The 16,333-nt window shown below is 54.0% G+C and overlaps 1 protein-coding gene across 3 annotated transcripts; it reads right to left on the bottom strand.

Annotated features, from left to right (window-relative positions):
• On the bottom strand, positions 244-16,088 carry TBC1D13 (TBC1 domain family member 13). 3 transcript variants are annotated; one of them, XM_018055918.1, is made up of 12 exons: positions 15,863-16,088; positions 14,791-14,864; positions 13,020-13,060; positions 12,360-12,421; positions 12,132-12,231; positions 11,176-11,258; positions 9,295-9,454; positions 6,115-6,322; positions 5,077-5,240; positions 3,826-3,923; positions 3,576-3,633; positions 244-2,719 (listed from the first exon to the last, which is right to left on the bottom strand). In XM_018055918.1, the coding sequence occupies exons 1-12, from the start codon at positions 15,883-15,885 to the stop codon at positions 2,654-2,656; spliced, it is 1,137 nt and encodes a 378-aa protein (XP_017911407.1). In that variant the 5' UTR covers positions 15,886-16,088; the 3' UTR covers positions 244-2,653. The 3 variants fall into 3 exon arrangements, with proteins under 3 accessions (XP_017911407.1, XP_017911406.1, XP_017911408.1); XM_018055917.1 differs by having other exon boundaries at positions 3,826-3,986; positions 15,863-16,085; XM_018055919.1 differs by lacking the exon at positions 13,020-13,060 and having other exon boundaries at positions 3,826-3,986; positions 15,863-15,885.

The raw sequence follows: 16,333 nt of genomic DNA, 5'->3' as shown, positions 1-16,333 counted from the left end.
TGAAGTTCAACTTCTTTTTCAAAGAACTTACTATGAAATCACAATGTAATACCTCTGCCCCATTGCATACTCTCCTCCCATCAGCTGCAAACTGCAGGTGCTTAAGAGTTGAACAGGCTCTTTTGGACAAATTCCTAGCCTTTTCCTTTAATCACTCTAAGAACCTCCTGACTATCTGCCTTTTTTTTTTTTTTTCCCTGCTCTGAGGTCTCAATGGTTTCAGCCTATCACAGAACCAACACCTACTGCAAAGAACACATGATTTATTAAAGACAACTTGTCATCAACAGCATTGATTCAAAAGAACAAAACAGATGAAAAAACAAAAGCAGACTAACATTCTGACCCTTGGAGTGAGACCTGAATTCATTCAGCTCATTCTGTACATGTCCAAAGTCCTGGGGGAGCTTCCAAGTAGGAAGCCTGGGAGTCTCTGGCTCTTGGGGCCTCCCTGGAGAGTCTGGGGTGGGGTGAGGGGCGGCAGGGGGGGGATTGCCAAGGGCAGGTCCTCCCACTGGGGGAGCTCAGTCTAACCTGGGTATGGTCCCTGTGCTCTTTTGACCTTTCTCACAAGGCCAAGGAGAGGGCACTGGACCCAGGCCTGTCAATGAGGCGAATCAGATGCAGTGATTCAAGTAGTATGGTCCAGGAGGGAGGGCAGAGGGACAGGCAAGAGAGAATGCATCAGGGTCCTGGGCAGTGTCTGCTGGGTCCCAGGCTGTGGCCCAAGACTCAGGCTCTGAAGGGATCAAGCTGGGAGTGAACTACCAGCCAAAAAGTTCTGGGAAGAGGGTGACCAGCCTGCTGGCAAGCAGTGTGTTTCTGCCGCATGCCAGGGTCTTTACACACCAGGTCCCCTTACACCCAGCTCTATTACAGAGCTCAGAGCCCTCCCAGCCAGGATCTCCTGGAAAACCAGAAGGTCCCAGAGGCAGGTAGAAGAGGATGCTGGAGGACCTGAAAGGTCAGGAAGATCATATTTCCACTTTCCGAGCCCTACCCTTCCTCCCCAAAACAAGCAGTTGCCAATCTGCAATAAATAACCAGGAGTCTGAATAAATAGTAAAATCTCCCAAATATTGTTCTGGGAGAGGAGGAAAAAGGCAAGTGAAGCATCCACGGGACAGCCTGGCAGGAGCTGCCTGGGGGAAGCTGTTCCCGGCCCTCAGCCCCACGTTCTGGCTGTCAGACTCAGGGAGGCTTTGGGGGGTCCTGCTGGCCGGTCTCGGGAGATGAAGAGGACCTAATCACCCAGCCTTCCAGATGCAAACCCCCTGCCTCCTCACAAAAGGAGGGAGGCTCCCGGTCAGAACAGGCCCAGGGTGCAAGGAGCCAGCTCGTCTACTCCAGATGCCTCAGACCCCAGTCAGAGCACAACACCTGAGAAGGGCCAGCGCCGCCTTCAGCCCTCCTGAGCGGGGGAGACATGGCCCTCCAGGCCTGCACGGGACCCAAGCCTTTGAGCTCAGCCCCGCCTGCCCCCGAGAGGCTCCCCTTGCAGGGACTCGCCTGCCCTGGGCCGGCACCTGGAAGCCATGGGAACAACTACACCTCCAGAGCACCTGGATCCCAACCTTAATGCTTTTTTGCCTTTGGGAGAGGACCTTTGAGGAAACCTCTGGAAGACTCAGCTCTCCCTCTCCTCCCTCCCTGGGCAGGAGGGCGCTGGCTCTTCACGGGCCAACCGCTCTCAGCAGGTTGGGGTTTCCAAGAATTCCATGGTGAGGCACTGTGGGCTGGGAGCCCTGGGTGCCCAAGGCTGACCTTCAGGAGCTCTGCTGAGCCAGACTCTTCATTCTGTCTCCAGGGTTCTGAGCCAACGTTGAGGAGAGGGGAGGGGAGGGGCTGGGGATAAGGCAACCTAAGAAAAAAGGGCAAACGGACAGCAATGGAGAGAGCAGTGGACAGAGGAGAGCCATACACCCTCTGTGAAAGAGCCAGAGGGAGAGAAAGGGAGACGGAGGCAGAGAGGTGACAAGACAAAGAAACAGACTAGAGGAAGGTCACCTTCCTCCATACACATGGACACACACACACACACACACACACACACACACACACAGACTGGAGGAGAAGCTCACGCCAGGGGGAATAAGACATACACAGCAACCCACAAGTGCACACACACTCACACACACACACACACACACACACACACACTCAGTGGGAAAGGGACAGAAGGTGTGACCTGGGCCTGGCAGCCTCTTAGCTCCTTCACAGTGTCACCTTCCCCATGGAGAAGCCCAGGAAGCACCAACCACCAGAAAAAGCGGTTTCTGGCCCGTTTGCCGAGCACCTCCCCGACCAGAGCCCAGAAGATGGAGCAGGAGGGCAGGAAGGGAGGGGCAGAGCAGAGGCAGGGAGGGGCCCGCAGTCTGCCCCAGCCCCGGGAAACCACCTCGAGAGCCCCTGCCTTGCTCATGGCCTGGGCAGAAGGTCCAGGGCTGAAGGGTGGGGAGGAGCCCGGGCTCAGTGGTCAGGAAAGAGTGGGGCACAGCAGGCCCCTGACAGGAGGCCAGGGTGAGACCTAGAGCAGGCCGGTCCAGCATCGGCCCCTCTGGCTGGGACCCCACAGGCTTCTGCATGTCCCAGAAGCCAGGGCACCGGGGTCGGCAGGGGCTTCTCTTCCAAACGTGGGTCTTTTGCCGCCAGGCTACTGTGAGTCTTGGAGTTCCTTGGCTTTCTGAAGGACCTGGCAAACGTCTGTGATAGGGTAATCCTGTGTGGGGGAAAGGCCAACAGTAGTATGCCTCTGAAGTCAGCCTGCCCTGCACCACCACAGTGGACCTGGCACCCTGCTGGACCCTGGGCTAAAGGCTGGGGACTACAGGATACCAGACACCTGCCGTCTGTCCAAACCCTGCAGGGAGCTATTGCTGCACGCACTGCAGCACTGACTTAACCAACCCAACAGTCACTCCAAAGGTCTCAGCCCCTTCCCCAGGACCAAGACTACCTGCCTCACCACCCCCCACCTCCGGCCATCGAGCCCTGAGCTCCAAGCATGAGCCTGGACCAGGGCCGGACACTGTCCATGCGTTTGCTCACTGGGTCACCTCAACAGCCCCATGAAGGGTTTGCCTGTTTTACAGATCGAGTCAGTGAAGTTATTGAATACCAACCCCAGGCCAGGCGTTGGCAGAGTAATTAAGGCTCAGAGCGGTTGCCACTGGGCTTAGGTGACATGACTACCACAGGAGAACAAAGATGTGAGGCCAAAACTGACTCCTGAGCCCATGTTCTTAACCACTAAGGCCCCCATGTTTCTTCCCCAGGCCAACTGCCATTACCAATGGGCATTATTGCCACACACTGGGTAATAAGGCTGTGTCTCAGCTGTGAGTTACTTATGCAGAGTGCGTGGTTCAGAGAAGCCAAGTCCCTGGCCACACCACACTCAAGGTCAGTGGCAAAGCGGATTCAACCCAGATCTGCCTCGGGGATCTGGACTCTCAAGCCCTGCTACCATTTCCTGATCCTGAGGCAGCCTGTCACAGCGGCTGGCATGGGGTGGCCGCCGGCTAAGTGTCTGCCTCTTGGCTAAAGACCGAGCGCGTCCCCCTGAACTCCATTACCTGCAGGAGTCTCATGTTTACGGTAAAGTCCCCTTCCAGCAACTGCTCCCGAATCAGTCTAGGAAAAACAAGCAACAGAAAGCGCTGGGCCCCTCAACTACTCTGAGAGCAGGCCCATCGGGCCTCTTCCTGCTCCCGCCGCACCACCTGCAGCAAGTTTAGACTGATGCTCCCCTGAGAATCCCAGAGGCTCAGTCCAGCTTCTTGACTGCAGCCCCCCGGCCCAAAACCTTCCTACGGCCACACTCACATGAGCATGGCGCAGCAGACCAGGAGGAGGAAGTCAAAGCGGCTGCTGTCGGCGAAGAGGGAGTCCCAGATCCGGATGACATCAGGCAGCACGAACTCCTGGGACAGCAGCAGGGTCAGCCAGCGGAAGGCAAAGAACTGGGGCTTGATGTTCTGCTCTTGCTGGGGAGACAGAGGTGTGTGGTAGGTGCGAGAATGTGTGTTGGCTAGTGGCCACGGACCACCATGCAGCCCAGCAGGCGTGAATTCAGATTAAGCAGCAGGCTTAGTGTGAGCTCCAGGCACACCGAGGTGGGGATGGCACCAGAGAGCCTCACTCCGTGAAACGGGCAACTGCTGCTTACTGCCAGCCAACGCTACCAGATCATCTGATTTTTTTTTGAGGGAAGCCAAAAAACCCAGGCTTTTTTAGATAAGCATTTTAGATTTATAAATGATGGCTCAAATTCTTTTAATATACTACACAGATGGTCACTGTGGATTTATGGACAGAGAAACCATTATTGGGCACTTACTGTAAGCCTGGTCTTGTGCTTAATACGTTAAATATCTCACTTATTTACTCCATACAACAACTGCACAAGGCAATTATTCCCAATGGGGATGGGCCCTCTGGTTGGCCACAGTGGATACTACTGACTGAAAAGCCTGGTACAAAACAGCAAGCTATAATTCCACACTTGGTTAAAAAGATATGTTTAGGTACATTTTCTTGTTCACAAAACTGTTCCTGTTTATAAACAAATATTCTTTTTACTGAGGAGTTCCCTGAAATGAACATGAAATGTTACTCCCAATAATTTTTTTTGGGGGGGCCGCCTGGGTCTTAGGTGCAGGATGTGGGATCTAGTTCCTTGACCAGGGATTGAACCTGTGTCCCCTGCACTGGGAGCACAGTCTTAGCCACTGGACTACCAGGGAAATCCCTCCAATAATTTTCTAAATGAAGTTCACACTTCCTTTCTGGGAGGACTCCAACAGGCTGAACTCAAAGCATATGGTAAACTGTGTGCCAGGTAAACACCTAGCACTCAGAGCACCAACCCACCTCCTCTCATCCTCAGCCTGCCAGGCTCCAACCACCAGCTTCCCCACCTCCCCGCTGCACCTCAGCACCTGGGTCATGGCCCCCTGGCAGCAGCAGTCAGTTCTAATCCTCAGACTCAGGCCAGTCCCCACCCTGGGCTCAGGAGCCTGCTGTCCTCTCCCCCTTCCTATCTGCCCTACCCTGCGTGGCCCTGGGGGTCCTCACCAATTTCAGGTAGAGTTCCACGTCTTTATCCTTCAGGGTGGAGTACACCTTTTCCATCTTGTAGGTGATGCCACACTGTGAGTCGTCAAGGCTCTTGATGAAGTTGTCCCGGATCTCAGCCATGAGGTTGGTGAAGCAGAAAAAGGTATCTGCCTCAGCATGCTCTGGGAGAGACGGGCAGGGTCAGGGCAGCTGTGAGAGGACCAGCTGGCTTGCAACACACCCCACCTCTCAATTATGTGAGAGCTTACCCTCAGCTCTGAGCCTCCACCAAGTCAGCCCACCCTGGTCAGGCTGCGTCTCTCTGTACCTCCTCCGTCTGTGACCACTCTCCATATCCCACTCTCCAGCCCCAGACCAGACATAATTTTTTTATTTTTGGCCATGCCAAACAGCTTGCGGGATCTTAGCCAGAGCGCTCCACAGTGAAAGCAAGCAGTCCTAGCCACTGGACCAACAGGGAATCCCCACCTCTTTTTTCTCACAACTCTGACAACACTGTACACTGACTTTGCAGTTGATTACCTGTTCTGCTGCTGACATTTTAAAAATCATTATTTAAATCCATTCTTTCAACTTCCTTTCTATACAGGAAACAGAAATCTCCTCTACTCATCTCCTCTACCAGAAATTCAGTTACAAATATGAATAGATCAGTAACCGGGGGTGGGGGGGCAGTTTCCCTGGTGGTCCAGTGGCTAAGACTCCAGGCTCCCAATGCAGCGGGCCCAGGTCCAATTCCTGTTCGGGGAACTAGATCCACGCAACTAAGAGCTGTACAGCTGAATAAATATATATAAATATATATTTTGCAAGAGATCAGTAAACACCTAACATTCTAGAAAGTTCAAGCCAGGAAAGATCTCAGACATGATTCGGGCCAACCCCCTTATCCAACAGAGAGAATGGAGACCCCTGTTTTGGGGTGGGTGGAGTGGCACAAGAGCTTGATAGAGCCCATCAGTCCAGCGTCCCTTGGTCCGTTTCTCCAGGAGGCAGCAGCAACGAACGTGAGCGGCCGGGAGCCCACCTGTTTACCTCTCCACTCGCTGTTGGGGTCGGTGGCAAAGGTGTAGTAGAGGGGCCCCACGATCTCGTTCATGCCCTGCACGTAAGCAATGCCGGGGTTGAGCTTGGCATAGATGAACAGGATCCGCTCCACCACCTCCCAGTGGGCCTCACAGCCGTTGGGCAGCACCACGTACTCATTCATGGAGGGCGCTGAGTTCTTTTGTGGGGAGCTCATCTAGGGGACAAGGGCAGGGGCTCGGTAAGAAGGTGGGAGACATGACAGACAGCGAGCCGAAACTGACTTCCATCTCATGGGCAACCCAGGGACGTGTCCAACGCCACTGGGAAGGAGCAGATAAATCCACAATGGGCAACATTCCGCAAGCCAGAGGGACTGAAATCTAATAATTTAGTGATAAAAGTCAGAATGGTGCTTACCTCTGAGAAAAGGGGTACCGACTGGAGAAGGGCATGAAAGAACTTTCTGGATGATGGAAGTGTTCCATGTCCTGATCTGGCTGACAGTTAATGTAGGTTTATACATGAGAAAACGTTCATCTAATTGTATACCTAAGGTTTGTGCTTTTCTTGTATGTAAGTTATAGTTTAATTCAAAATATGTCAAAAAAATAGACAACAGGTAAAGATTCTTGAAGTCAAATGCTGTGGGGGGTTGGGGGAGTGGAGGCCTGCTCCAGCTGAAGTGACTAAAGAAACTCAACATTCCAGCGCAACGCATAAACCCTAACTTGGTGCTTTTAAGGATTCAAAATGACAAAAACATTCTTGGTACAGGGAATTCCCTGGCAGTCCACTGGACAAGACTCCTTACTTTCACTGCTGTGGGCTCAGGTTCAATTCCTGGTCAAGGAACTAAGATCCCACAAGCCATACAGGGTGGCCAAAAAAAAAAAGAAATTCTTGACACAACTAGAGGACACCCGAACCAGGACTGGATGTGAGCTGTTATTACGGATTATGGGTGACAGATGTGACAGTGGTGAGGAGGAGGATGTCCTGATTCTCAGGGGACGCCTGCTGAAGGACTGAGGGGTAAGGGGTCAGGACATCTGCAAATTTACTCTCTATGTAACACACACATAAACACGGCAAAAGGTTAACAACTGGTGAATTTAGGTGGAAAGTATGAGGGTGCATGCTGTACTCTTCTTTCAACTTTTCTGAATATTTCAAAATCTTCATAAGAAAAAGTTGGGAAATGAATGAAGAAATGATCTCGGTAAAAACTCACACAATAGAGCAGAAGACCCCAATGTCAGGATCCCTTGGGAGTTTTGTAGAAGTTCAAATGCCTGTGGTTACCTGTATGAAGGTCACAGGCACAGCCCCACAGGGTCAGAGTATAATGCTGTCCTGGAAGCCCAGGGTTTTGAGAACATTAAGCGTCCTTTTCCATTATATATACACATCTATACACATACACACGTGTGTACATGTGCACACACTAAGACGCATATATCACTAACATTTACCAAGAGGGTTTTATGGGCAAGACAAAGCCCTATAAGCCTTCCTGTTTAATGCCCAAAGCAGCCGAGAAGATTCTTTCCACATTAGTTTCAAGATGAGGAAACAGGTTCAGAAACGCTAGGCCACTCATCAGACGTCTCGCATTAAGTGGCGGCACTGGACTTGGACCCAGGCTGGCTCTAGAACCCGAGGCCCAGGCCTCAGAGAGTGCCCACTGCTTTCTAAGACTCTGCACAGCCACGACCTCAGTTCACCCTCTTGGAAATTTCAAAGCCAGACAGGGTGGAAATGATCATGCCCAGTATACAGAAGAAGAAACAAAGGCCCAGGAAGGCAAGTCTGGTGTTCCTTGCGCAGCGTCAGTCAGCTCTAACTCAAACCGCCCAGCCCCTGGACCTAGAGGCCTAGGGCCTGTGGTCTGGTTCTCCCACCAGGACTGGGTCCAAACCTAAACTCAATTCTCAGCCACCAATTACTGTAGTGAAAGGAATGACAGAAGCCAGGTCCTCATCTTTCCAGGAAGATGGAACATCAGCAGCCAAGCAGGACGACCACCAACTCAGGCAGCTACGGGGTCATTAAGCCAAGCGTTTGGCACCTCCTGAGGCACCTTGCTCTGTTGTGGGCAGGTGGAACCAGGGGATCAGCCAGAACTTCCCAGTCACTCCCGGGAGGAAAGATGGCTGGTCTCCAGGAAACAAAGCCCTGATTGGTCATTCCACTGAGTGGGGGCGGGGGGCGGGCAAGTGGAGCTGCTACAGTACCTGTCTCTAGCTTGCTGGGAGTTACAGAGGATTTTTCCACTGCTGGAGGACAGTGAAAAATTTTGAGGAATAAGTCAAAGCTCCAGGTATGAAAGCAGTAGGCGTTAAGGAATAAGACAATATACCTTTTGGAAATAAGCAGCTTCTCAGAATCACCTAAGCCTGCTCGAAGCCTGAGGTTCCAACACGCAGCATAACTTGGCCAGCACGAACCCTTCCTTTCTCTGAGGTCTCTCCCTTTCCACCCCAGGCCCCGCCCCTACCAACCACAGCACCAGAAGGCCTCTCCACCTCCATTCCCGCCTCTCCCATCAACATCCTCACAGTGTCCACAGCAATCTTTGGCAAAGACAGTATTATATCCTTGCTCCAGGAATGCTCCAGCGGTCCCCAGCCCTCAGGACAAAGGCCCGTGTGGCCTCACCATCACTCACTTCTCCAGCATCCTCTGGCCACCCTTCCCTTGCCCTTTCCCCTACCCAGCTCAGGTTGGACTCCTCCTTCCCTTGAACACACCCCGCTCCCTCCACACATGCCCTCCTCTCCCCCTGGAAGGCCCTTTCCTCTTCATCCTTTGAGCCTCAGGTTAAATGTCACTTCCTCAGCAAAGTCCTCCCTGATGCCCAGACCAGGTCAGGTCCCTGCCCATCACTGTATCCACGGCACTTCACCACACTTGCAGCTCCTTTCCTAAGTACTGTCTCCACCACAGACCAGAAGTGTGGCCCCTTCACTGCACAGCAGGGCACCCCCCACCCCCAGGCACTGTGACACCAGCCTCCGAATCTGATTTTCAGAAAGAGCCCAGAGGGGGATGGGGCAGGACCAAGGCTGCTCTGGGTAACGGTCAGGGAGGATGGTCAGGGGCCCAGTGGCCCGTGGCCACTATCCCAAGGAAGCAGGAAGGAAAAGGCTGTCACGGGGAGCCCGAGGCCCTCAGGTTGCCTCTTACATTTGTGACGCCGCTCCGGTTCCGAGCCACCGTCTGGGATTTCAGGGTCGTCTGCTCCACCCGCTTACGAAGGGTCTCGAATTCGTTCTGAGGATCCAGGATGAGGAGGCAGGGGTACTCAGTAGCCCTCTGGAAGAAGGATATGTCTGGACATAACCTCCTGCAAGGGGAAACAGGAGAGGACTGTTTCTCGGCCAGAGGGTTTGAGGTGCCTCCTCGGCCCTTTGCTGCCAGGTGTCCCAGCCTCTCCAAAGCCTTCTGTGTGAGTTTAAATTAGGAGCATTTTATTTCAAAAGCAATGTAGTCAGCATATGTGTGTACATACACAAATATCGTACGTATGCTTACAAACAGATACACACACACATATTTTTAAGTGTTCTTAGAATCTCACAGTCTAACTCTTCTCTTAAACCACGAACAGCTTTTCATGTCAAAAAGATAATATGTACAAGAGTATGAACTGTTTGTATTGTGGCTAAAGATGGTAACAGAGGTTTCATTAAGTTATAAATTGTACAATACCACACAGCTGGGGAGATTAACAATCAAGTGGGGAGACGGTCTCTAGAATGTGAAAGTTTTTAAAGTGTATGTATCGCAGCACGCACACAGACTTCTCAGCTGAAGCTCTCTGCAAACTCGCCCTCCAGGAACACTGAACAATGCGCTACAGTCACTACCAGGCTAAGAACCTGTCTGCCCAGATCTGGGTTCAAGACCCGGTTCCTTCTTAAAACAGGGCAATGAAACACCTCGTGGGTAGAGGCTCCCCAACACCAGCCTGAGAAGGAAGGAGGCAAGAGACCCACTGTCCCTCCTGGCTGAGCAACCTGGGCTGGGGTCCCACGGGGGCTGTCTGGTGGGGGGCGGGGGGGGCGGGCCTGGGCACAGTGAGCACAGGGGAGGAGCAGCCCTGGGTGGCGAAGGGCTGGTAACACAGCTGACAAGCAGCGGGGGCGGAGAGGGAGGTGGGCGGACAGATTCTAGAACCCAAGCTCTGACCACTGGGCCACTGCAGACAGGCCCTCAGCTCCTCACCCAGCCACGTGGCAGAGTCGCCTGCTGCTGTGCCCACCCCACAGGCCGGCACAGCCCGCTGCCCACACTTCCCCACCAAGAGGAACAGCGCGCGCACGGTATAGCTCACAATCGCTTTCTGACCCTGTCACTCCTCTGCTTAAACCCTTTGGGAGACTGCCCCATGTCCCTGGGATTGAGTCCAAGGTCTGACCCCGCCTGCCTCCGGTGGGGCCTCAGGCACACTGGCCTTCGCACCGCTCCTTGGATGGCCCAGCTCTGAAGGCGCTCAGGGCCTCCCCTGGGAGGCACCACAGCCCTCCCTTCCCCCAACCCCCCAGGCTCCTCAGAATCTCAGCTGCTTCCTCGGGCGAGACGTCCAGCTGCCCTGAAGCATCCTGAACTCTGCCTTCAGAGCAGTCACCACAAATGTGAGTGACACGGAGGACCCATTTTGTTGAACATCTCGTCTTCACATCTCCCCCCTCAGCTTCCAAGCTCCTCAAGGAGGGAGACCCTGTCTGTCTAGTCCATGCTCAACGCCCCAGCCTGGCACTGAGCCTTCACATAGGAGAGCCTCAGAATGTGCTGAAGGAAGGAGCAGATGAATCCACAGGTGCCTGAGCTACAAGGGACACCAAGGCAGGGAGAGAGGGGAGCTGGGCACTCAGGCCAGCACCTCGCACCCCTGCACCTTGCCAGGCTTGCTGTTCCTATGGCCTGGACTCAGCTACAGGGACGACTCCCCGGCAGTTCCTCAGACACCTCCCTGTGGGGCTGGGCTGGGCTGGGCAAGGGCAGAAGTGGCGGAAAACCCCCAGGAGCCCCAGGGCCGGCTCCCCACCCCAGCGCCCTGCTCACCGGACATCTTTGTCAATCTGCAGCAGCACCTCGTTGTCCCTGAAGTACGTGTTCCACCGGCTGTCAGGGTTGGGGTTCAGAGGCTGTGGGGGAAAATGAGCCACACTGTCCTCGGCCGGCTAGGACCCCAGAGGCAGACCCCAGTCTCAGGGGCCTGAGCAGTAGCCCCGAACCAGCATTCCCAGCAGAGACGCAGCTACGGCTGAGACGGCCTGCCAGACAGTCGAGCGGCAGCACAGGCCCTTCCGCGGCCTCCCAAACTTCCATCCTCATCCACGCCCCGCTGCCAAGCCCCGAGGTCAGCTCTGAGCACTTCCCTGCTGGGCAGGGACTCTGCCCTTCCCTGTCCACAGCTCCAGAACGCTGCACATAACAGGTGCTCACTAAATACTTGCTGAATAAATGAATACTGCATCGCTAGGTCTCTCTGAATCTAAGTCATCAATACTATGAGTTGCCAATTCCAATCTTTGGAGGATCAGGCTAGGTCCAATCCATCTCCATTTCCCGACTGTGAAGCACCAGGGAGGAGTTGGGTATTTGCAGATAGAACAAGGCTTCCTCTGGGCTGCAGAAACGCAGTTTACCCTCACCCCAGCCCTGCTCTGACTCCCTTCAACTACAGTATCACAGAAGCTTCCTGGAGGAAGGGGGCTGAGGAGCCAATGTGCGCAGGACTAGGCTCAGCGCTGCACACACAGCACTCCTGGATCTCAGTCATCGCTTGTGGTCCTGACTGGGCCTGGAGCCTGGGGAGACCATGGAGACTCAACAGCCTTTGGCAGCTGAGATGCCAAACGCAGAAACGAGGTGCTGGGGTCGGGGGTAGTGGGGGGCGGTAAAAGGAGTAGGATCAGCAGCACCTGGCCTCTGGGCTGAGGGACCTCGCCCACCCCAAAGCCCACACCTCTCCCCCCACTCTGTAGCCTCGGTCCTCACTGCAGCCCCCTACTCACATGGTCCTCAAAGGTCACATCCTCCCTGGACACACCCATGTTGGCCTTGGCGATGCCAGGCTGGATGATCATTTCCCTCAGGAACTGAGAATACAGCTCCCTGGAGGAGAGGAGGGGAGAGAGGGATGAGCCCGGAAGACTGCAGAAACAGGAAGTGGGTTGGACTCACACCACTTGCTCTGCCCAATACAAAGGCCCTCCCGCCATCCTCCTGTGTCAGGGTCTCACCTCTGCTTGGCCAGGATGGAGGTCCATGAGGCTCTCTCCAAGGGGAGGTAGTTCAAGAGAATCTGCACACACAGAGAGAAAAGCAAAGCTCTGGTGACTCCCCCAGCCCAACCCCGGAAGGAGATGGAGGCTGACAGGCCTCAAGGAAAACGCCTGATAAAGCCCAGAGAAGGCAGGACAGGCTAGGTAAAACCCAGGAACACAGGCACGGGCTGGGGGTAGCCTCCCCTCTTCTCCCCACTGGTTTCCTCGTCCTTTATCCTAAAGCAGCCCTTTCTACTGCGTTCCCTCCCACAGACTCTCCCAAATGATGATAAAACTTTGTGCTCAAAGGAGTTGGAAAGCAGGACACTGGGCTTCTGCTCCCACCTCAGCAAAAAGCTTTAAGCAAAGCATAGCCTTTTACTGTCCCAATCAGCATCGCTGAGCTGTCTGGACCAGGAAGCAGAGAGCTTTGCGGGCATTACACAGCATTCCATCCCCAGGGGGATCCCCGAGGGGATGCCAAGAGAAACAGAAAACCCAGAACCTCCCAGAAAAGCTTCCTGGGACAAGCAAGGAAAGGCAGAAAATAGAAAGAAGGGGCCAGGGGTGGGGACAGCCCATGCAGGAACCCAGGGACTCTCAGCAGAGCAGAAGCCCCACCCCCGGCACACCCACCTTCCAGCAGAGGCATCGCAGTCCGCCCTCACAGGGGATGCCTGTGGACACAGCAGGCAAAGGTCACGCCCCTGCAGAGTCCCAGAACCCCCCAGCCCTCCACCTCGGAGCTAGTCGGCAGGGAGTGGAGTGGCAAGAAGTACTTCTTCAAGAATCGTTCGCTGCCAGAAAGACTGCTAGACGATGCTAATCCTATGTCTACTCTCTCTCTGTGACCCCCGTCTGGAATGTTCTTTGGAGGATGACAGCTTCTGATCTTTGATATTTCTTCCTCAGAGCACCCTTGACCAACCACACCACCTCTTCCCAAATAAAGTCAGGGCCCTTGACATAAACAATAATGGCTCCATCACATCTCTTTCATGGCATCCCTCGCAAATGGGAATGTATAATTTGTATATTTATTTAACATCTGTAACCCCTAATACTGGGGAAAGCCCTAGAAAGATGCAGACCAAATCTCACTGTTTCACTACACAGCCCAGGGCAGGTATTCTGTAAGTATCTGTGGAATATAAACTAAGCTCTGAATGCTCAGTGTTTTGTGTTTTACAGACTTAAAATTTCACTTAATCCTAACTATAGCCCTAGTAAGTAACAAAGATCAGCATCATTGTCCCCATCTTACAGATAAAGAAACTTGTCTATAAAAACAGAGCAATCAAGGACTCCAACACAGGTCTGACTCTAGAACCCAGCTTGTAACCATTGCCATAGACTGCCTCCCCCGGGGCCTGACAGATGCTTTAGCTCAGCAAAGATCCCAGAAACCCCTCAAGATCTTCAGGGCCTAAATATCACTCCTGAATCGAAAGATGAGCTTCTCCTGAAATACTGTCAGGACGCTCGCTAAAGCAGCTGTTACTACAGTCTCCCTAGTACCGGGAACAGCAGCTAGAATCCTCACCTCAAAATCTGCATGGGGATGCAGGGGGCAACTCAAGCGTCCTTGCTGACAAAGTTACAAAGGCAGAGCAGTCACAAGAAGCTACCAGGACACCCTGGGGTATTTTTAAAGACATGCAAGAGTTTCTGTGCTGAAAAGTTACCCAGACTAGGGAGGGCAAAGTCAAAAACTGCTGGGGTTCAGCTCCTTAAAGTGAGTGACTCAAGGCTGGAATTTTACCATGAACCAAAGTTCACTGTTGCCTGAGTTGGCTTTGATCCTAAGCCACGGAGAGAACCAGGAACCACTCCGTAGCTAACCAAATTCTACAACACAGGAAGCCTGCTGAGGAATGAGAAAAGACCTTTCTTCTGTTCAAGAAGTCTCCCCTCTGCCCTCCAGTTACTCCCAGGAAGCAATCAGCATCGCTTATGGGCCAATGAGCACCAGGTCTGTGTGTGCATGTGTGCGCACTTAGACACTAAAGTCATGTCCAACTCTGCAACTCAATAGACTGCAGCCCGCCAGGCTCTTCTGTCCATGTGATTCTCCAGGCATGGATACTGGGTTGCTATTTCCTCCTCCAGGGCATCTTTCCAACCCACGGATCAAACTCGCGTCTCCTGCACTGCAGGCGAATTCTTTACCACTGAGCCACTAGGGAAGCCCAGTCTAAGGCCTACACGCATGGTAACCGAGGGCGCCACTGCTCTGAGATCCAAGCCGGGGGCATCCCTGGTTATTCAGCTCCACAAAATCTGAAGAAGTTCCCAAAAGGCAGGCCGGTCCCCAGAACTGGTCAGGTGTGGCCTTGGCTTGCTGCCCCTCCATCTTTGTCACAAGGCTGCTCCAGGAAAACCCTGAAAATGGAGAGTTGCCTCTTACCACTAAAACTGAGCTCCCGAAGCTTTTCCAAGGCAATCACGGGCTCCTTCAGGACATCCTGGAAATCTGCAATCCTAGAAGGAGGGAGACAGAGGCATGTGACCCACAAACCCCAAGATGACAGGCTTAGTGACCGCTCCTAAAGCCCACAGCTCCCTTACATCTCCAGTCTCCAACTTGTTCCTCCCTATCCCTCAGGACACAAAGATGCAAAACACAGGCAAAACCCTGACTAAAGGGCAGCTTTGAAGAACTACAGATCACTTTTTCCTCTTAAGTCCAGAAATCTATAGGATACTCTTGTCTGAAGGTTCTCAAATGAACACCATGAAATCAGACACATTCTAACACTTACTGAGCCGGCATTTACTGGCCACTTCCTGCTGGCCAGGTCCAAACCACACTGTCTCTATCTGAATTCCAAAAACCCTTAGAATCAGGAGTAATCTGATCTGTGGACAAGGACCTGTGTAATCTGCACCCAGCATCCCAAGCTCAAAAATAAAACCATTAGAAGACCTCTGGACCTGCGGGCAGGCAAGGACAAAAGGTTTAAAAACTGGAGGAAAACTGAAGAATGAGCAAAATTAGCCAACGCTGCAGGATTTGGCCCCGGGGATGGGGGTGGGGGGAACAGACTGGAGAATCTAGGTTTTCTAGCATTTCTAGTAAGAAAAGGGTACGTGGAAGGGGAAGATTTGGATAGAGGTTACTGGGGCCAAGGGTTATCAAGGGGGTAGAAAAAGGGTGAGGGGTGCATCGGGATCGGGCATCAAGGCCCTAGAAAAGGAAGACACCAGGGGGAAAGGATCCAGGGTGCGGGGGAGAGAGAGAGAAGCGGCAACACCGAGGGGCAGAAGAGATGTCCCCGTTCCGTGGTCCCCCTCAGGCCCACAGCAAAGAGGCTGGAAAGTGGGCGCCCAAAACCTTCAGCCCGCGGAGGGGTGGGGAGGGCGGCTGGGGGGGAAGTCCCGATTCCTAGCCACATTCGCTGCCACCCCCCACCCCCGCAGGTCAAAAGGGACAGCATGGCCAGCAGTGGCCTGGCTGGTCGGCCCTGGGGGCTCCTCACCGGCTCTTGTGCAGACTCGACATGGTGTTGACTTCCGGATCTCCCCCCCGCTGCCGCCGCCGCCTCCTCCTCCGCCTCCGCCGCCGCCGCCGCCGCCGCCCCTCAGGGACGCGGGGCTCTGGGCAAAGGCCTCCGACCGGAAACTCAGCCGCAGGCGCGCGCGTTCCGCACTGTCCCACCCCGCCCCGTTCACGTGCCGCTCCTGCTCCCTGCCACCATCAGACCGCCCGGCGGGGGGCGGGGCGAGAGGACGCCGGAAACGAGGCCCCGCCTCCGCCCCGCCCCCCCGCACCTCCCTCTACCTAGTGCGTCAAGTTTGAGGACGCGCAGGTGACCGGCGCAGACCGTGCGCACCGAGGCTTCTGTCTTGCCCTTGCCTGGAGGTTAGGAGGGGCAAGCTTGCGTACGCAAACCCGCCTTTCACCTGGTCCTCTTCCTTACGGGTTCCACACCTGCAGTGAGCTGCTAGGC

Source organism: Capra hircus, chromosome 11, assembly GCF_001704415.2.
Source record: "Capra hircus breed San Clemente chromosome 11, ASM170441v1, whole genome shotgun sequence".
Classification (NCBI taxonomy): Eukaryota; Metazoa; Chordata; class Mammalia; order Artiodactyla; family Bovidae; genus Capra; species Capra hircus.
Note: the sequence above shows the minus strand (reverse complement) of the source record. Positions and strands in the feature narration are given on the sequence as shown.